This window comes from Cyclopterus lumpus, chromosome 10 (assembly GCF_009769545.1).
Source record: "Cyclopterus lumpus isolate fCycLum1 chromosome 10, fCycLum1.pri, whole genome shotgun sequence".
Lineage (NCBI taxonomy): Eukaryota > Metazoa > Chordata > Actinopteri > Perciformes > Cyclopteridae > Cyclopterus > Cyclopterus lumpus.
The window spans coordinates 12,376,311-12,398,019 of record NC_046975.1 but is presented as its reverse complement, the minus strand read 5'-3'; the positions used below and the strand labels follow the sequence as shown (position 1 = coordinate 12,398,019).

Genomic DNA, 21,709 nt, shown 5'->3' with positions numbered 1-21,709 from the left:
TTTGAGGGATTACATTTGGCTTTGACATATCACAAATGAGTTTCAAATGAGTCTGTTGGGGTGGCAGATAGGGCGAGGGTTCCACCGAGAAGACTGCTGTTTGTATAAAATAAGTAACAGAAATAAAATTCCTAATGGGAGGAATCAGCTCTCAACGTTGTTCATTATGAACAAGGTGAAGAGGGGGCTGCTCTGCCTCATTGAAGATAATAGTCCTGACATGGTGTCAAACATCCCTCCCTGGGGTAATGTTGTTCCTCTGGTGAGAAACTCCTCCTGAGAATGGCTCTCCTAACTGTCTGGTCAGGAAACCTTGGTGAACTGTCATGTTCCCTCTTCACTGCTCCCCTGGAGGCCGGCCCAGCAGTTGTTGGTGATGTGCTGCATTGCAGCGCATCTCTTTCTCTGTTGTGTCCTTTTGAACAGTGGGCTGCTCTGAGAAGATAACCTCTCGGTATCATTGCTAGTTTCACAACACTAAACTGTTTTCTCCTCTTCTGTGTCCGCTGCTCTTCTAGAATATATTTAGACCCTGAACACAACATGAGCTGCAGAGCAGATTGGTGTTAGAGCCCCTGATTATTTTCTGCCTTTCTGGTCTACACCATTGAACAACTAATTTTTTGAAATCTTTACCTATATTCACTATTCACTTTCTTGTCCTTGGCTGTAACCTCACTGTCTGCCTCACTGTTTGTGTCTTGTCTGTCTTGAAATAGGAATCAATGAATTCATACTGTTGGACAATTAGGCAAACTTTTACCCATACCGACTCTCCTGTCTCTTTTGCTTTTCTCTCTGTGTATCTGTATGTCTTGTTTTTATTGACAATAGTTGTATGTTCAGTATGTTGGGCCAGGTGTTTCTACGGAGCCCATATTCTGTATTAAGTCCCCATTGGAGATTTATGTTCATGATATGATACGTGGATCCTCCAGAGGTGTACAATATTTTAGGGTTGTTTTGTTATTTTCTGGATGATTATATTGTTTACTAAACGATCTGTGGTTAGAAATATAAAGCAAACGTATCTTCAGATAGTCTTGTTGCATTGAGAGTATTCAAATTTGTATTCTGGAGAATTTTTTAATTTGTGTACTGAAAGGCATTAATGTTCTTTCACCTACTTTTAAGATACAAATCAGTCAGATAATCAATCACTCTCTGATTTTAGGACCTGCAGCTCCATGGAAAGCATTCCTCTGCCTGCAGTCCTCCATGAACCTGCACAGGCCATGCAGCACAATCCTAATGTGGGTATCATGAAGGAATAGTTTGACATTTTGTTTGGATAGTAAACGCCTCTTGCAGCCAGTTAGCTTTTGCTTAACTTAACACAAAGACTGAAAAAAGAGGAAAAGAGCTAGTTTGGCTCTGTGCAGAGGTGAGAAGATATCCACCTACTGTACCAGCACCTCTAAAGCCCACTCACTGATTAACAATTTATATTGTGTTCATGTAACCAAAATGTACAAAGTTTTCCTGAGGTAGAGGTTGGAGGAATTTTGAATGTGGTTGTTTTTCTGTTGCAATGTGGTGAGTGGCTACTTTCAGCACCGCGGACAGTTCCTCTGCCTGCAGCGTTTGACTGAACACACAGCCCTGCTGCACAATGCTGATTTGTATATTCTTTAACAGATGTTTAAAAAAAATGGCAGTGCTTCTACATGTTCATGTGACCAGCATGCCAGATATAGCTTTATAGCAGATATAGATTTAACACAGGCCTTCCTCCACAGTTGCCTGGACAATACAGTTCAAGTGCTCTAAATGAAGACCTCCTGTAGTTGGAGGCTAACGAAGCTTAGTCATCTAGAATTTAAATGTCATTGTGTCACTTTAACAATATTCTTTTTCATGTAAAAATTGTCCTAACATGATTGTTAAACCATGCACCCCAATGTAATCAATTTATTCAGGGCCATTATGCATATAGTTTTCACTTTTTTCTTTATGTTGTCCGTTCTCATTTTTAAGGCTGAAGCTTGGTTTTCAGCTCAACAAAGAAATGCTGTGATCATTTAGGACTTTTTCCAAACCAGCTTTTCATAAAGTAATCAAGGGAAAAGACAAAAAAGGGACCCATCTCTTTGCTTTGAAAAAAGATGACATATAAGTGCTGTAGTGCCCGGATAACTGAGGAAAACATCAAAGCCGATTGGCGGGTTGTTTCTAAAAGAGTCAGATGTGTTTACATGCTGAATTTCATCCCATTATTATTTGTATGCTAGATTAGTTCTGTTTTTAGGTTGGGAAAGTCAACAACATATTCTGTTTACTGTCACTGAAACCCTTGATGAGTAACTGATTAGGATACGTACCCGGTGTATAAAAACATCCATCGGGATGCTGAGACATTTACGCTCTTTATCCTATTTGCTGGTGGGTTTCATGCTCTATGTGTTTTCCTATTTTCATCCTATGTGGAACATCAGATGTGTGATTGGATTTATGAATGCCCTGAAGAGCACCCAGCAGAAATGTGCAATGTTGTGTGATGTAAATGCTACATTTTGAAACATTTTGCACCTTGCCCAGGCAGATATCATCTCAGAGGCTGATAGGCATTATGATCATGTTCCATTTCTCAGGCAGACTGACAGAGCTTTTCTCTGGAGTGGCTCAAGTGGAACTGAAGTTCTCATGCACACGTTAAGTTACAGACACATAGCTCATTAAGAAACAGTCTATCACACCCCACTGCTCACTTTCAAACATCATGCACAAACGTCCTCATCTTGCTTCACACACACACACACACACACACACACACACACACACACACACACACACACACACACACACACACACACACACACACACACACTCCTTTTTCCTTTCCCCCTGAATATCTGACTGAAGTGGGCCTGGATTGGAGCTTTTAAACTCAGAGTGGTAAGTCTGTGACTAAGAGTTAACAACACAATGATATTGCACAATGGTTAAAACGATGCATGAACTGAAATGACATCTGGTTTTCTATTCAAAAGCATTACAAACATCCTGTCAGGACTCAGCCAGCCGGACTCCCTCCTCAGCCCGTTCACACAGTGACACCCGGTACCTCAGAGCGCTGCCAGGGAGCTACGGGCTTGGAGGCGGGGACAAGCCAGGTGAGCTCCAACTCACACCTGAAGCCACTCAGCTCGTCCCACAGCTGCAGCTCGTCAGCTCGTTGTCTACGTGGAATAAAGATCAGGACTGTCTGTGCTGACGTGTCGAGTTCGTGCCATGATGTATGTGGACTTTCCCTCCGCGGGTCTTTGCTGTTTTCCCTCCTGTCTTTGCTGAGTATTTTCTTGGATTTTTTTGTATAGATTATTTTCTGTTCGACCATCAAGTGGATTACCTTTTTTCCCTTCCCTTGAACAAGAGGAGTTTTTTGTGTTTCGTTTGTGCTTAAATAAACTACGCCGTGTGTTCGGCTAAGACTAGAACCTTCCTGTTGTCGTGCGCTTGGGGTCAGAGACAAACCGTAACACATCCCGAGGTTACATCTGATATTGAGGCATTTTTCCTAATGTTAGAAAAATCTGAAAGGAAAAGAGCAAACACCTATATCTCTGATGCTCACTGTACACATCCACCAATATGACTATGATGCCTATTACGTTGTACACGTTGTCAACAGACACTGTGCAACATAATGTTACTGTGTCTTGCATCATGTCAGGTAACTAACTTTTTCTCTTTTTTCTCTATATATATATTTACAATGAACATCACATGCCATGCATTGCATTTCATGTGTTAGATAAAAAGGCTAGAATGAGAAAGAAGAATTGTAAATAAGCCACTGGGTGGTAGCTGAAGGACAAATACTCCACCTCATTTCCAAGTAGTTTAACTTTACCCAGATTTACTATAAATGTCAAGGTACCCATTTAACACAGGCAACATGACTATTAACATATACTCTGTATGTCTTGTAAGAGCCTCTAAATGTCAAAATGAAGTGTCTCATATTCATCTGGCTCATAAGCTGCTTATTGGACTTTCCAATTTCACCAATTACTTCGTACTTCACAGTGGAAGATGGCACAGCTAGAGACATGTTTTTAAAGAGGGAAGTATCATTATTAGCTTGTATTATGTAGACCTTCAGTTCTATCCATTAGCTGTAATATTTTGATGTCACAGCTTTAGATTTCCAAGACATTGGCTGTTTTTTAAACAGTACAGATGTCTGGCAATAACAACAGGCCATCGGACCAACTAACTCTGAATCAGCTGCTACTCTAAATGACACATAACTATTAAATAATAACTTCATAATATGTGCATTACTGTTTTTGTACACCAAACTATAATCATACCAAGCAATGGGTTTGAAAGCACCATGAACAGTTCCTTCCAATACAGTGTTTAACTGCTTCATTAAAACTCAGAAGCCTGATTGAACAATACTTTCTGTATTGTGAAGAGCCCATCAGACACCAACACACCTGCCAGGCCTGTTCATGTCTCCACCCACTTAATGATTAAATATGTACGTAATGTGGACACATATTAAACAACAGTATTTTATGAATAAAGATTTAGGAGGTAATAGGAAAGACTTCACGTGGTTACACTGCAGCATACTAAATTGCAAAATGCTGCATACACTTCTTTGTGTTTAACATGTTTCATTTTTAATGAGCTCTGCTTCTGGACCAAGAGCACGAAATAAAAAGAGAAATTGCTGTCGGCCTATAACCTAAGGTTTAGTTTTCCTGGAGGAAAGAACGTGCTCAAACAGCACTGAAACTTAGATGACAAAACAATCCAGACTCATTAAAATGGCATGCCACCATGTAGTTATATAAATATAACACAGTATTGCCTTTCTCGCAAGCGCAGTGACATTTGCAACCAGATGAATACAGAATTGCAAAAAAAACGACAGTGTTTCTTTTGACTACTGTGCCCGACTAGATTAATACTGGTAATACTTTCCAAAAGTGCAAGCATTACAAAATTGTGATGTCAGCCAGAATAGCTATGTATGGAAACGGAGGGAGATACTGAGCTGTACCGAGCTGGTTTCACTGTGCCAAACTAGTCAATAAAACATCCTGTAACTGAACCACACATGAAGGTGAGTGATGCGAGTATTGCTCACCATGCACACAGACACACACACACCGATTTATTGCACACACACACACACACACCGATTTATTGGCGAACACCCAGACACACTGTACAAAGAGAGGCAGAACAAGAGAAACAAGAGTGTTACCGACGCGAAGAAAAGCCAGAGAGATATTCAGCAGCGAGTTGCAGATTAAATATTTAAACATATAACGTAATATTCCGCCCTAGTTATATGGCCCATTTATGAATTGTGTTTTCATTTTCAAAAAAGAGCGGTTCGCGTGGCCTGCCTCTGTCCGTGGAGCTCCACAGCTCATCCACTCATCCGCTGTGGGAACAGAACACTGGAGACATTTTTCAAGCGCCGATTTCAGGCTTTATGCATCTTAATTGTATTCACCATAGTGGACACGAGCTTGAATTCCACAACAGAGGCGCGTGACTAAAATGAAATGTGTGTTCGTGCACATCGGAACAGCGCTGCGACACGGCTCCTAAATCCTGCTCGCGCTCTGTTGTGAACACACAAAAAAATCCCCCCGCTGAAAATCAATGACACGGTGAGTGCGTTTTGGAGAGAGAGAGAGGGAGGAAGAGAGAGAGAGAGAGAGAGAGAGAAAGAGGCGGTGTCTAGTGACTGAGGAGGAGGGGAAAGCTCCCCGTACGCTCGTCCTAGCAGCTCCCTTTTTGCCGTCAATCGTAGCAGTCGGGTTCCACCGGAGTGCCCGGGGCCGTGGACTTATTTTCCCCCGGGGATCGACACATTGGACATCAACGAACTATTCCAGGTGCTGGCTCCACGTTTTTTTAAATTTAAAAAAAAAAATTTGATCAAAGAAATATAAAACTGTAAATGAAAGTGAGTAGTAGTAGTAGTAGTATTAGTGGACTTTCATGGTGCTGCTGCTGGCCGAAGGAGGGAGAAAGCAGATGAGAGTCCGGGACAAAAGCTCCTTTTAGGGGGCGGCAATAGTGTTGACGCCGCTAATTGCTTTTTAAATTGTCAGAGGGGAAGAGTTGCCCCATCTGCCGCGGTGACAACTCTCCAATGTTCATAATCCGATTAGGAGAAGGATCAGCAATTTGATCAAATGAGCACTCCACGACCATAACTGTGTCGCTTTTGACGTCCCATCGTGGCAATCTAACCCCGCGATGCGTCACAATAAGAGAGTTCTGTGTTGTGTAAAGTGCTCCGTCTCACTTCATCTGCTCTTCTAACACTTTGCTGCATCCTCTCCCTCTGTGTCTGTTTTCTCACTCCGAATGACATCCGTCTCATGTCCCTCTCTCTCTCTTTCTTTCTCTTTCTTTCTTTTTGCTTTCAGAAGATGCTCTTCTTTCTGCTACCTGTCGTGGCTCTTTTGCTGAGCAGAACGACGGTCTCCGGTAACAGTAACGACAAATGGCTGAGCACCGTGGCTCAGTTCAACAAGGACAGATCCTGGAACAGATTCAGAGATGTGAGTTTGAACAGAGAGAAACAACATCCAGCCAAAAGGGTGTGTGTGTGTGTGAGAGAGAGAAAGAGAAAGAGAGAGAGAGAGAGTGTGTGTGAAAGTGTGAGAGAGAGTGAGAGAGAGAGTGTGTGTGTGTGTGTGTGAGAGAGAGAGAGATACACCCTTGATACACCCTATATGCTTGAGCACTTGCCAGCAGGCATAATCCACCTTGTAATTACTCAGCAGGTTGAGATCCTGGTCGAGGGAGAAGCATAGACCAAGATCAGACGTCTGCATATTATTGAAAATATTTCCTGAACTGAATTGACTGTTTTTATGAAATGTCGTCTTTTCATTCCACTTTCAAGTAGTCAGTACACTGGGCTTTTATAACTGATAATGTATCATCTCTTTGAGTCATAATCAGAAAAAGAGTCAGTGACTTAGTATGTACACATATGAGTCTAGTGGAATTTCATAACCTATATATATATATATATATATATATATATATATATATATATATATATATATATATATATATATATATATATATGTATTTCTGCCTCTCCTGTAGTTCACATGCAAATTATGGTGAATCAACAATACTTGTTTATTCAGAGATATCAGGCTGGATATCAAGTTGGAATATAATATAATATGAATCAAGTTGGATCATATCTCAGAAGTTACCATGTTAGCTCCTGAATTGAAGTCAGTACAGGTGACATTTGGTTTGAAACCTTGGTTGCTATGGTTAAAACACATCTGACATGTTCTGAGTAACCTTTGACTGAAGAATAACTTTGTGAATAGAGGAGGTGCTTCATATACATTTGCTGAAAGTCAATTTGAAGGCTAGGCATGATTCTCTGCAGCGACACCAACGTGTAGGTCTAATTATTGTGAAAAAAAGAAATAGAGCACACATTCAGCCGGTTGCTGCGAAGCCACATTGTTCAAACCCACCACGTTTTCAAAGATAACTAATATATCAGGGTTAATTTTGGGGTATTTCTATTTGATAGAATGGTACAGCCATTAAAACATGTCGTTCTGGGTTTAAATATTTCACACGGTGTAAATATTATACAGCTTCAATGAAGAACAGGAAGAGAATATATGTGATGCTGCCAAACGGTGTGATTTGAACATCCTTACACTACTTAAGGGGAAATTGAAAGGGTTAGATGTATTTACACAGAAGGCATCATGCCATGAACATAATGACTTATGACTTCAGTTTCTCTTGGTATTGGTATTTTCTTAGGATGAGCTTGTGAATGACAACAAGGCAAAACCAGCATACTCCCAGTCTAACCAGTCGTCATCAGGCTGATGGTGACCGCAGTGTAAACACGGGCTTTGCCTTTTGATTACTCCTAACATGACGGTGTCCGCGAGACATTTCAGACGACAGTGGGCTAACTTTGGCCTTATTAGCTGACCTTCCCCATACTGTATGGATCAGCGCCAGAATTAGTCATGTCTGTACACACAGCAGGGCTCTAATACCTGCAGAGTGTGTGTGTGTGTGTGTGTGTGTGTGTGTGTGTACACTGCTGCATACTTTTTATTCCTCTGGGTGGTCTCCTGTGCAAGTGAAACTTGGGGCTGAGGACAGGAAGAAGGTAAATTAGGAAAATGTGGTTCTTTATGAGTCAATAGCAAAACTACAAAACAAGCATTCTTATAACTATCTTAATGATTTGACGTGACATTACAGAATCCAGTGGTGGGTTAGCATATTTACCTTGCTTTCTTTAACATTAAGGTTTTGGGGAACTTCGGTACGAATATATAAATGTATACATGGAAAAACATTGTTTTTCTTCTGAAATTCTTTGAGCTGGATTATGAAAACTAAGAAACTATATTATTTGATGTCATAATTGGAAACCAGATGTCAATCCTTAATGACCCTTTACATCCTGAAGCACAGTATGCACACTATCAGTCAGTCTCACCCCCTCATGAAATCCAAATTTTTTTCTTCCGTGGTTCTCTCTTTCACTCATTTTCTTTTTGTGTCTCCGGAGCTGTGAATGACCCTGTGCTTCCTCAACCGTGGCCCTCTCTGTCTCCCCCTCCCTCTCCAGCTGCCCTCCCCCGTGACTCCTCCTCTCCAGTGTTCTTCCCCACCTGCCACGTTTCACTCCGCATCCCCGATGAGCCACTTGCTCCCTCCCACATATTGCATGAGCGTCCATAGTTAAAAGTGCAGGTGGCGTATATCTCGAAAACATAAGGAAAATAGATTAGATTCTTTAAATTTTTTGCTCGGCACATTTCTAACAATGGGACTGCATTGCAGACAGATGGTTTATTTTAGTCCAGTCCAATCTACAAAGGACATGAAGTAGAATTAAAAGACAAATGTAATTCATTACCGTCACATTTTGTCTGGTCCAAAAAATGTTGTCTGTGTTCCTTACTTGTATACTTGATGGACACATTTGTTTAATAAATGACACAAAGCATTGCTTCAGACTGAAGTCAGTGGACAGGCTTGCTGGCTGAGCCAGTCTGATTAGTTGAGTTGGGAAAGTGTCTCTTTCTTTTTCTTTCTAGTGCAGTGCCTTTTTGTTTCTGGTATGCAACAGAGCTTCTTCAGCTTGTTAGATGATCTAAATGTTTATGACCAATTCAATAGTTTCTTAATCTTTTCATTTGCGCGACCACCTCTTTTGCAATTTTGCCAAATCACTTGTTGTAATTAAGCCAATGGTATTTTCTTTTTCCTCAGGTTACAATCGCCACTTTAATTTGAATGATCGTATATGCAAATAAAGTATAGCTGCATTGAATATAATGTGTTGTAAGCCTGCAGCTGCCTCGTGCCGTTGGCCACATCAGAGTATTCTGGTCAGGACAAAAGCATATATTGGGGGTATTTAGTGGTAGAAGCAGCAGCAGTAAAACAAAATAGCATATTACCCAATATACATCTGGTAACACTATTATTCAGGGTTGAGGCTGTGATGCATGAAATGTGTCACTCTTCATGGTGCTGCTTACACATTTGTGCTCTCCTCAGACAGATTTACAGTCAGTACATTTGTTACTTGTGTGAACCGGATGCTTTTCCTGAAGTGTCTTCACAGACACATTTTGAGTTGATAGTTACAGTTGTTACCTAATTACTTTACCTTGCTCACCTTTCGTGTTAAAAAACGTGCACCTCAATCTTCTGGGTTCTCTGCATTGCAAAGAGGAAATACTGATAATTTGGAACCAAACTATTGGAGCATTTGTTAAAAGGTTGGAGAACAGCAGCTTAAAAAGCCCCTGGTGTAATTGCTTTTTACATAGCAATGAAGTATATCAGATAATACTGCATATATTATGGTCTGTGTGAGCTGGCCGGTAGCTCTGCTATTCTGGCCTGAGCGTGCCAATTGCATTTATGTATCGCAAGGACATTATTGGGTAGTTTGTATTGAAGAAAAGGTTCAGCAAGCAAGAATCTGTTCCAAGAGCACAAGTTGATCTACGTTGAGAATGCATGTAAAGAACTGATCATCAGGACCATCTGATTTAATAAATCTGATCAGAACTCAGTCCTTTTTGTTTTGGTAAAATGCGCGCGTTTTATCGAAAGCACAGAAAGTTGGCTTTGAATGCCTGGTCAGGTTGATAGAATGTTTACTCATTTTACAGATTTTCACCTTAATTTTGACGCCCAGCCCTTGTGTCGTCTCGGGTTGTCTCGTGCGGTCTAATCTCCTCTCCTGTTGTCTCTTATCAGAATCTCTCTCTGCAAACAGTGACAGACTGGCTGTCATTGCCATCCTGGCAGACCACCTTTTATCTTCAGGAGGAGGAAGAGTTGTTTGCACTCTTCCTCCTGTTTATTTCTCCTAAAAGAGTCATTTCTCATCTCTGTCCTGCTTCCAGTCCTTTTCTTTCGTTTCCTACCGAGATCCTGTCTTCCGCCCTGCTCGCATTCTGTCAGGTTTGCAGAAATGCACAAAATCTTATTTGCGAGGGACAACGGATGTGTGCTGCATATTTCCTCATATATTTGTAAGTGCATGCTGTCCCCAGAATCATTGTTCATTTGCTGGTGGACCTGGTGTTTGGCTACAACCCACCATGTGTGTGTTTGCGTGGTTGCATTGTGACTATGTGAGTCAGAGCCAGCAGCCTGTCTCAGCTCAGTCTGGTGGTGACAATTAAATTCTGTCATCTTTTATCTTTACTATTTACTTTTCCAAGACGACTGGGGCTGCCAGTCATCAACCCCCGCTGTCTCCCTTTTACAACAAGGTATGTGTGTGCACTGTGTGTGTGCATGTGAGTGTGTGTGTGCGCGCCGGTCGGCGTATTACAGGTTTTGCCCTCTTCCATTTATAGAGGAGAGGGTTTTGCTGCGCTTGCACGTTCTTTTTTCAGCCTGTTCACTCTGACACACGGTAAACACATTCACACCTGGGAGCTTCCCACCGCATCCAAATGAACTGCTCCTCTTCTGCTATGTCTATGTTTGCACCCGGGTGTGTATGCGAGTGTCCTGATTACGCAGCTGGGGGGGACGGGGGGCGGGGTGCGCTTTAGAGAAGCAGCTTAGACGAGACGAACCCTGGAGTCACCTTCACCTTCTCTCTCTCTCTCACACACACACACACACACACACACAACCTCTGAGTGAACACTCCCCTGCAGACATACGGTATTTCCGTCAATTAAACGAAGTCTGGGGCGAACACCTGCCATTCTTTCTTATCTCTCCTTTGCTCTGTCCTACATTTCTCTTGCTGCTCTTAAGCTGCCTCTCTACCTTCTCTTCAGACTGTTTATCAGCTCCCTTCTCTCCTGGCTCTTCTCTCTCTCTCGTTTTATACTCCACTAACTCCTGATGAAACAGTGTCCTTCAAAATACACCTTCTTCTGCTTTAATCCATTTTCCTTTGCCATGCTTTCCTTCTGCATACATACTTCTGACTGAGCTATTGATTTCAAGTGGGAAAAAAAGATGCTGATCCTAATCTCTGTGTTGAAGGAGAGTTTTCCTTGTCATGGAGCCCTTTTAAACTGAATCATGGAAAATGTTCACATCTCTCTCTAGCTACTGACTCTGCATGTGTACGAATGCTCACCACACAAAACACACACACACACACACACACACACACACACACACACACACAGGGTCCCATCCACCCTGAGGCTCTTGGAGAGATCGATCAGTAAATTTACAGGGCCTGGTAACCCTGATTGGAGCCTTGATAGAATCAATAAGTGTGTGAAGAGGCAGGAAGACTCACACAGACACACATATGCAGGAACACACACACGCACACTAACATTTGGAGGACAATTCGGACACAGGCTAGACAGAGGTCACTGTCCCCTATGACCAGGATAAATAGGTTTTGACTGTGTGTGCGTGTGCGTGTGTGTGTGTGTGTGTGTCTGTGTTGGAGTATAGAACAGAGAGAGACAAACAAAGCAGGGAAGCTAAAGGGTTGCTGCCAGTGTAATATTGGCTGACGATAAGAAAGGGGAAATGGGAGAAAAAGTGAGGTGGTAGGAGAAGAGGGGAAGAGGAGGAGCTTTCATGTGAAGCCTATCAACACTGTGGGCAGAACAGATGGACAGACGTGGAATCCATCATCAATAAAACATGTGTGTGTGTGTGTGTGCTTCAGTCAGCTTTGTTATGGCAGCACCTCCACACTCCTCTCTCTCTCTCTCTCTCTGTGGGTATTGTCTTTCTGCCGGTCTATTTGGTGCTGATATGAAGCGCTCCTGCACGTTATTCTTTTGAAGAGATGCTGTCTGATTTGCTGCTAATGTTAAAATATTTAGACAGAGAAACCACCCTCAGACTATTGGGGGATAAAATGTATATGCGCTATACTTTTGTATTTGGATGTCTTACTTTAAGCCATATTATATTAGAAAGTAGATATTTTTTAAACATGTCACTGTTATCATGACACTAAAGTGTAGAAAATGATGTTTCTATTCCTAGATGAGGGATTGCATTGGATCATCTATACTGCACTTACCAAACCAATATTCATATTTAGCTACCAGCATTACCGGCACCTTACATTTAGAGGTAGGTTCTAATATAATATGGCTCAAAGTAAGACAATGAGAATTTATGATTTTTTAATGAAAGAGATTTTGCAATGCTATTTGTACTGAGGTAGCTTTCCCTTTAAAGGTACAGCTCACTTCAAAATCACTTGTAACACGATGATTGAAAGAAAATAGTTGCCGCATGTTTGGTTCAAGTTAGAGTCTTAAGCTTATGTTCTGTGAGTATTCCCCAGTGAAAAAGAATATGCATTAGACAGCTAAAAAGTAGGCGGGCTTAGACGGTAGCGCACACACACACCTTCCTTAACGCTAACACATGCAGATTGACCAATGGACGGATGTCATGGTAGTATTGGTTGAAACTGGCTCACATCTAAAAGGGTTAAAGATTTTTCATTTAATCTTGATCCATTTAGGAAGGAATGTGCTATAATAACAGTTAAGGGATCACTCTTTATATAGTGCCTTCATCAGGTCAAAATATGTTTTTGTTCAAAACTTTGGTTTATGACCAAATACCTGTAAGACTAAAGACATTCAGCCTACAGACTGTTGTTTTTAATGCCAATAAGCAAATGTTAGCAGGCTTACCCCATTCACATCGCTGACCCCTACCTACAGTCTGCTTTGTTCATGTGTTGATAAATTATGTTTAGCATCGAACATCAATGCACACCATCAATATGACTCCAATGGGCCTGCAAGTAATGATCATCAAATTATATGTTGACTTTTTAATAATTTATTGAATAACCATTTAGTACAAAGTCACAAATGGTGAAAAAGAAGCAATACAATACAATACAATAAACGAAAAATAAAAAAATACTCTTGACACATTTTCTGTCAATTGTCTGATTGATTATAAGATTAATCATTTCAACACTAAAAAAGACTCACTCAATATCATTTCCAGTGTAATATGCCATCACCCTGCATGCATTGTGATCCATATGGTTTCAAGCTGTTTTGACTTCATTTTCACCATATTTCATTTTCATGGATGTCTGCAGTTTGTAAAACATTTACATAATACTAATGACAGGCAGAAATCTTTCTGTCAACATATGTCTGTAATACAGTGGGTTTTAACTCACATCTGTAGCAGCTGGTTTTGATGTGTATACACATGTGTTTGTGTGTGTGTCTATGGAAACGTGCTTACCATAGTTTTTAACACATAATAAGTTGTTTTGATCATCATGTCAGATCATAAATATAGACCTACACTTTATATGTCAGAATAGTTTTGCCTGTCTTTGTGTTGCCATTGCCATTAATGAAGCTGTCACCCCCACTGTGCGCTCGCTGGTTCTTGTATGATCAGATGTTTCTTCCTCAGGGTTTTGCTCCCTCTTCATCTCTCCATATGCCAGTGCATGATTTGTTATTTTGTCCTCTGTTGTATAAGTGGAAATGAGTGGAAATGAGTCACAGAAACCTTATTCGCCCACTTGTTACTCTGCCAAATAGGAGGTCCCTGTTGGCACGGTTATGGAATAGACCTGCTGCTTTAACTCGTCATAGTAGGAAACACGCAGGTGAAACTAATCTCGTTAACAATAACTCAGTTTCCATCAACACCCTGGAACTAGCTCACCTAAATGGAATGCAGCCATTTTAGATTTTCACGTCAATTACACCTGTCAACAGAACACGAGATGTACATTGTTACTCAGCAATGAATACGCTCTGTCATTAGGATGTTTTATATAAATCTGAGCTCCAAGGGGGAGCAAATTAACATGCTCACAATTGTGAGCATGCTACATGCCAAAGTTTAGCAGGTATAATCCTTAACACATTCACCATCTTAGCATGTTAGCCTGCAAACATTTTCTAATTAGCACTAAAAACAAAGTACAGCTAAGGCTAATAAAAAAGTTATGATTTTTTTGCAGGTCATAAACCAAAGAATTGGATGAATTCTAATTTTTACCTGGTGTTGACGCTTAATGAAAGGAGATCAAAGTAATACAAATGAATCATCTGGAGACCACGAATGCCAAATTGCATGGCAATTAAATCCAATTAAATTAAAAAAAACTGAAATACTGAAATCAGTATTGTTGATTTTATTTTTTCAGACCTAATAATAATTTTTTATAACTTGCAATATATAGCACACTCTGAACCAACGTTCTCTTCTTTCCAATATCATGTAAAGAGGGTATATCTTGTGATTTCTAAAGCAGCATCATGCTTTGATTGATTGTATGCGTTTGCCTCCCCTTGTTTTCTATAATTACAGTTTGATCTAAGAGGACAATCATTGCTCTGCCCGTCATGTTAGCAGTTACATTACATGTTGTTCTTTGGTATAAATGGCTGGGCTACATATTGTGGTAGCCTAATCAATTATACAATGCAGCATATTTTACTGACAAGTCTTGCACAGATTACATTTGAAAGTAGCCTTCCCACCCCCCAGTGTCACTGTGTGAAATAAATCATGGGCAGTCTGTTTCTCTTTTTCACACCTCCCAGCCCTCCTTTCGATCAGTGTCAGCATCTCTCCCCTCCCTCTCTCCCTCTCACTGATGTTTATGGTCTCTAAAACCATGTCAGATTGAATTGGTCATTATCAAATTCCCCCCCTGAGGGCAGGGTTCAGTTACTGTTTGTGTGTGTGTGAGTGTGTCTGAGTTTGAGAGATGTCTTGTCTGCTTCAATAATTCAGGCGGTGTCTGCTACTGCAGCTCATGTGAGGCTCGTGAGAGAGAGGAGGGAAGGAGGGAGGGTGAGATTGACACAAAGATGTGGCAGTTCTGCTCCTCCTCCTGTGTCTTAAAGTGTACTTGCATATTCCTCCATGCATCATTTTGTAGTTTTTGGCACTCTTGTTTATGAAACACAAACTCTTTTGGAATTGTAAGTAATAGTAATGAATAGTTGAACCCTGAGGGGTTGAATGAATACTGCATGTAAATTCGTGGAGTCTCTGCATGTATGTGTGTGGACAGTTAAACCATTAGGCCTCTGGGTAATGTAGTTAGACAGTTAGTTTTTCTAAAGACTAAGTGGAACTGAACTGTCTGCAGCTTCCCCTAAAGAGCTGTTCATTTAGGTTTCTCAAAGTCTATTGATCTAAGATGTATATCATATTAGTACAACATCCTTCATTTACTATGGCTGTTTCAGTTAGGGGTGCATGAATGTCGATACAAAATTCCACGGTGATCGCTTGAATAGTTTTTAGTGTGACTGACCAAACATAGCCACAACAAAACATATTAGAAGTACATAAAATGTCCTCCTTGGTAATGCATGTCTTTTAAGGGTGGCAGGGTAAACATTCATATTAACACGAGTCCTACAGCTGTAATCTAGTAATGATGTCACCACCATGTTGTTGCTCTCCACTCTTAATAGAGAAGAACCCAGTTTGTTGTTGGTTTCTATGTTGGTGTGCTTCTGCTGTCGGTGTGGGAGGAGTGAGTTATTTCAGAAAGTGGATAAGAGCAGCATCCAGTCCCAGGACCCAGGGCTCCACTGTAACCCCTCAGATAGAGGGACTGCTGCTGATCGGTGTGATGGTTCTGGTATTGATGTTAGTTTTAGCCTGTCACTGCCAACTTCACCCCCCTTTTCACTGGCACTGTACGCAACCACTCTCCAGTCAGATGCCACAGTGTTGTCAAAGTAACAGCTGGCTGGACGTCCTGTTTCAGGCTGACTTTCAAATCCAGAGAGACGCACGTAACCAGATTTAAGCCAGATGGTGTTTTTATCCCTTGTATCCTATTTCAACTTTTAAAGTTTGGACACATAAAGGTTTCCGAGGGGAAACTCTAATTTAAAATAAATTTGTTTATTTACATACGGCCTGCTGTACCTGAAGGCTTGTCTTTTATTACTAATACTTTCTAAAGGGTAAAATACTTGTTTTAAAGGTATTTTGTTTTGTTCAATTAAAATCCCAAAAAACTCTTGCCAACTCATTCTCCATGTGCTGTCATCCAAAACAAAATTAAATCAACTGCGCATATTTAAATGATATTCATGTGTAATGCTTCAGCAGAAAGATATAGAACTGAGAGCACTGCTTGGTCACCATGAGCCAAAAGAACGGCTCATGCTAGTAAGATCACTGTGCAAATATGCAGGGGGTCCAGCTACAGAAGAGTGACAAACTCAGACTTGTATAACAATCAATATAAGTTAGAATTTCATTTTACACGTCAATATTCCAATTTCACCTGATCCTTGTCCTTCACCGGCCTGGATATGTACGTGGTGGAGCAGAACATAGGTGACTGATAAGTAAAACAGATCCTGTTCCAGGTCTGGTGCTCAGTGTCCATGCAATGTTGTCTGATGACTGGAGACCCTTCCTCATACTCACAACCAGAGCAATGGACTCACCTCCCTCCTCGTCTGTACCTCACCCCTCTCCTCCCTCTCTCCATCTCCCATTCCTGTACAGTTTCGATGATACAGGTTGACAACGGCTGTCCCAGTGATCGAGCAGTGGGCAGGGGAAAGACATGGGAAGAATAGTGAAGCCAAAGGCTAGTCATGTTTTCTAGAGGAATAAAGGGAGATTGAGATTGATATTGATATTACCCATATGTCAGGCTTCAATTAATGGGAGAGAGACATTGTGAGATGGGTGTGCGTAGGAAAGGGAATATATTTATGCATATGCATGTTGGAGGACGACACGAGAATAGTTTGACAGCTTTAATTAAACTCAACTGAGTCATCCTCTGAGCTGCAGCTTCAATCACATTCAGCAGCGCACATGGAATAAGCTCCCCTCTGCCTTTTGTGTGTGTCTGTGTGTGTGTGTGTCTGTGTGTGTGTCTGTGTGTGTGTGTGTGTGTGTGTGTGTTTATGTGTTTATTTGAGGTGCAGTAGACCAACTTATACTGTATATTCACAGGCAGATAGTTTATCTGAACACAGATGTGATGTAACCAGCAAATGTTGGTTAGACAGAGAAGGCAACATGAACGATAAGCTGGAGAACATAGCCGAGCATTTAGTTGCCAAAGAGAAGACGACTCAAACTAATTGAGCTGAAGGAGAAGCAATGTCAGATATTTGCCAGGTGGAAATGCCAATGTGGATTTGTATCTGCTAAATGTCTAGATTTGCCATAAAGGGTTGTAATACAGTACAGGAAAGACAAGACTTATGCCTCGTTAAGATATAACAATATCCCAAAATATTCTCATGTCACGATATTGACGTAATATCGACGTATATACTTCTACGTGCACTGATTGCTGTAGCTGCACTTTTATTTGTTCTTTATTATACTATATTTTCCAGTAAAGTTTATTGTTTTAAATAAGCTGTTTTGTCATAATGTTAAAAGCAAACATTGGCCAATATATCTTTAACTTTTATTTGAAGTTGCCCAAAAAATCCAGTATTGATAGGGCTTTAATTTGAATCCAAGCATGGAGGGAACACACACACACACACACACACACACACACACACACACAGATGCATTAATAAACCTAATACACAATATAATCAAGCTGACATTTCATGAACTCTAAGTGGTCTGTTTAATGATATTCAGTTGATTTCATTTTAAGTAATCAACAACACTGCAAAGCAATTGCATTTGCTGTGATAATAATCCAACCTGGTGCACAGACATACACACACACACACTCAAAAGAAATGTTCACAACCCCTTACTTGCATGTGTTTTGACTTTGATTACGGAAACATTTCATGGGGAGATCTTTGCCACCTAGATGAAAACAGAAAATACCGTCCCACTCTTGCTGCCCAGTTTCTCAGAAAGAGTGAGTGAGAGTTTTTAATGTTCACTTCCAGTAGATGCACTTTTTTTATCAAGCCGAACTTGAGTTGGTTCACTTCCACAGGAACTGCATTACCTTGCCAGGACGATTAGAGGACTAGTTGTGTGAGGGTAAAGAATGGAACCCGATCATTATGATGTTAGAGTTGCACCTGATCAAACCCAGCCAATCTGATATTGGCTTTGGCTAAAGCTGGATTTTGATAGCACCACCAGACATATTGTATGTGATCAGGTTGTTGCTTACTTATATTCCGACAAATTAAACAATAAAATATATTTGATGTGTCTCAAAGTTCAAAAGTTGACTGCTTTGTGGGTGCATGAGTGTGTGTGTGCGTCTTATTCACTTTTCTTACACTCCCCCCCCCCCCCCCCCCCGGTTTAACAAGGACACTGAGCAAGGGAGCAGGAATGTGCAAGACTGCAATATTCCTGACTCAGATTTTAAAGCTGGCCTTGTTTCATACTTTTGCAGCGAAGGTCAAAGTATAGGTAAACATTTTGTCAAGGTGTGGATACAGTATAAGTGTTTGCTTGTGTGTTTGGAATACACTTTTTCCAGACTTCCCAACGGAGGTAAAATAAATTCTAGTACAGCAGGTTGTTGTCCGATTTAATTTTGGCTGCATCTTCTTCCACGGCACACTTGTGCGTGTGTGTGTGTGTGTGTGTGTGTGTGTATGTGTATTTTGGCAATTTGCATTTCATTATTTTATGTTAAAATGAAGATGTACCACCGAGTGATTGGATAGAAAAACAGATTTGAGATCTGTTGTCTCTTGTGACCATTTGCCTGTGCAGAAAACAGCGCCGTTTGCAAGCTAACATATAATTTTTCTGTTTTCCTTTCATGTCTTACCTGATCACTTTTTTTCACTGATGGTACAACAGGTAAGTCTGTATTTTCTATTTGCTCATTTTGTTGTTGGCTTAACCATAATAATGAGTGTGTTTATTTAGTGTGTATTTTCTGGTTGGTGTGTTATTGTGACTCCAGGGACTTGGTCTGTTTCTTTCAACCTGGGTTTCACACACACACATACAAACACACACAGGCAGTGCACACACACACATGCACACACATAGAGGTATGTGCTGCTGGCGAGATGATTTGTCGACTTAGAGCCTGTATGTGTGTGTCTAGGTGTTTTAGCAGGTCCAGCCTTGGTTACTGGCCTCCAGGCTTGAGTGTGGCAGCAGAGATTTGTAGCTATGTGCTCTGCTCTCCCCTGAGTTTCCACACACACACACGCACACACGCACACACGCACACACACACACACTGCATTTGGATTTTATTGCCGAAACTGAACACTTTGTGGTCTCTAGTTTTCCTGCTGTTAACTGGTGCAATCAGCGAATAACATTACTGCATTGGGATGATGAAATCCTCCACTGGTGGTACCTGTTACCGCTAGAGGCCTACTGGGTGTATCCCACTGGCAGAGTTCATCTCTGGCCGTGGTTACGCTTGTCTTTACAATACCACTTTTAAGATACGATGCGACAGATCAGAACTCGGACGTGTCTGAATATGTGTCCACACATGACACTTCAATGCGACCTAGTGCGAGTAAGAACTTAACAATGACCATATCATATTTCAAAAAGAGAAATATACAACATTAATACCTCGATAAACTACTATGTGCTATGTAGAGATATAGTGGAGTAATATCTACCCGAGCAGAGAATGAAGTCTCCCTCTGCATGTGTTGAAATGAGCTTCTCTGTGCTATATTTTACACAGCCTGGGTGAGATCGGATCTCAGTCGCATTGGGATCCGATCAGCCAGACCACAAGCCGAAGTGGCCTGGCTCGCATTGAGGTGTGGACGATTGATCAATCATATAGGGCTACTTCATCTTCCCTCCATACAGGAGTTCCTCTCCAAAGCCAGAGCAAAGGGGAGAGAGGAGGAAAACACACCTGAGACCCGCTGCCTCAAAATAAAACTTTTTAAATAACAAAATAGCTGGGGAATTTAAGTGGAAGGAATTTATAGGAACATTTGTTTATTGCCAAATGAGTAGAGCTTTTTCCTTTGATCCTGAAACATATCAATCACTATCTCCTGGTAGGAGTTTGAAGAGGGCGTGACATGATAAACTAAGTAACTATAGTGCTACAGAGTTTTTATTTATTTCAGATTTTATGTTTCCGTAGTGTTAACAATCTTCTACCAGCACGATACTAATTCTTGAAACACAATATGAACCAGCAGGCTGTAGAGTGTATTTCTCAAGAGGAGACACTTTCGATCCAAGTAGAACGTTGCTATCGAGGCATTCATGACACAGACGTATCATAATCTATTACACGTTTCCCACGTAGGTATTATTTTGTATAACAGATTAAGTGAACTTGGTTAAAAGAGCCACTTCAGGTCATGGGTAGTTATGTAGTAATGACAGGTTTGATACCCGCCTCATCCACGCGTCACTGAGTAAGACACTGAACCCAAACCAGTCCTAATTTATGTGTATGGGTAAATACTTACTTTTGAAAAAAAAGAGCCAAATGAATGCAATATAAATCGACTTTTACCTCTGATTATGCCGTATACTCAGGCAAATATGATTTGTTTACTTGGCTGCTTTGAAATATGATTTTGTTTAGCTTTGAGAGAGGTTTGTGATATCTATATCTGGAACTCAAACAAACCCATGCACCTCATTATTATCAGCTCCTACTTGTCACAACCATCATGTTACCAATACCGCTGCTTTATGTCGACACTTTGTTTGCTCTACCTTTAAAACCCCTTGCAAGCTCATGTACATTTACCTGACATAAACCTTTAAATATACCTGAAACTAATATAGATGATGAGAATAATGTAGAGCTTCTCTCTTCTAGTGTAAGACAGAGGGTCTTGCTTTGCTTATGATGCTCGCATTGTGTTAATAACTGCTCAGCACGCAGGAATAAATGTATACATAGCGGCTGTATGTATAGTGGTGTGTATCCCTGAGAGTGATAGTCCAACATAAATTAAAAAGATAGTAATACAATATTGATGTGACCTTATACTGTATTTAAAGTGTACAGAGGAGTGGGAGAGATAGAAGTGAAGGAAATAGGGGGACTTAGTGGGAGAGAAACCAAACATCAGTTTTGAAAGTGACAGCTCCATTACTGCTATCATCCATTAATAACCAGCCAGGTCATTAGTGTGAGAAATGAATCCAGGCGCTCACATCGACAAACAAACACAATACTAATCTGTGTTCTCCAACAGAGTGTCACCCGCCCCGACATGAATGAGGGGAATGGAAAGTGAGCGGAGAGGTCAGGGTGGAGAGAATCATAGGGAAGGAAACGGAGGAGAGGACGAAGGACAAGATA

General features: G+C 40.9%; 1 protein-coding gene across 1 annotated transcript in view; it reads left to right on the top strand.

The window, feature by feature from the left end:
* The first annotated feature begins 5,776 nt into the window (after window positions 1-5,776).
* The window catches only part of spock1 (SPARC (osteonectin), cwcv and kazal like domains proteoglycan 1), an 83,927-nt gene continuing 67,994 nt past the window's right edge, over window positions 5,777-21,709 (top strand). Inside the window, exons 1-2 of the mRNA XM_034543549.1 lie at window positions 5,777-5,867; window positions 6,408-6,542. Coding sequence (XP_034399440.1) covers window positions 6,411-6,542 — 132 coding nt within the window. The 5' untranslated portion in view covers window positions 5,777-5,867; window positions 6,408-6,410. The remainder of the gene's footprint in view (window positions 5,868-6,407; window positions 6,543-21,709) is intronic.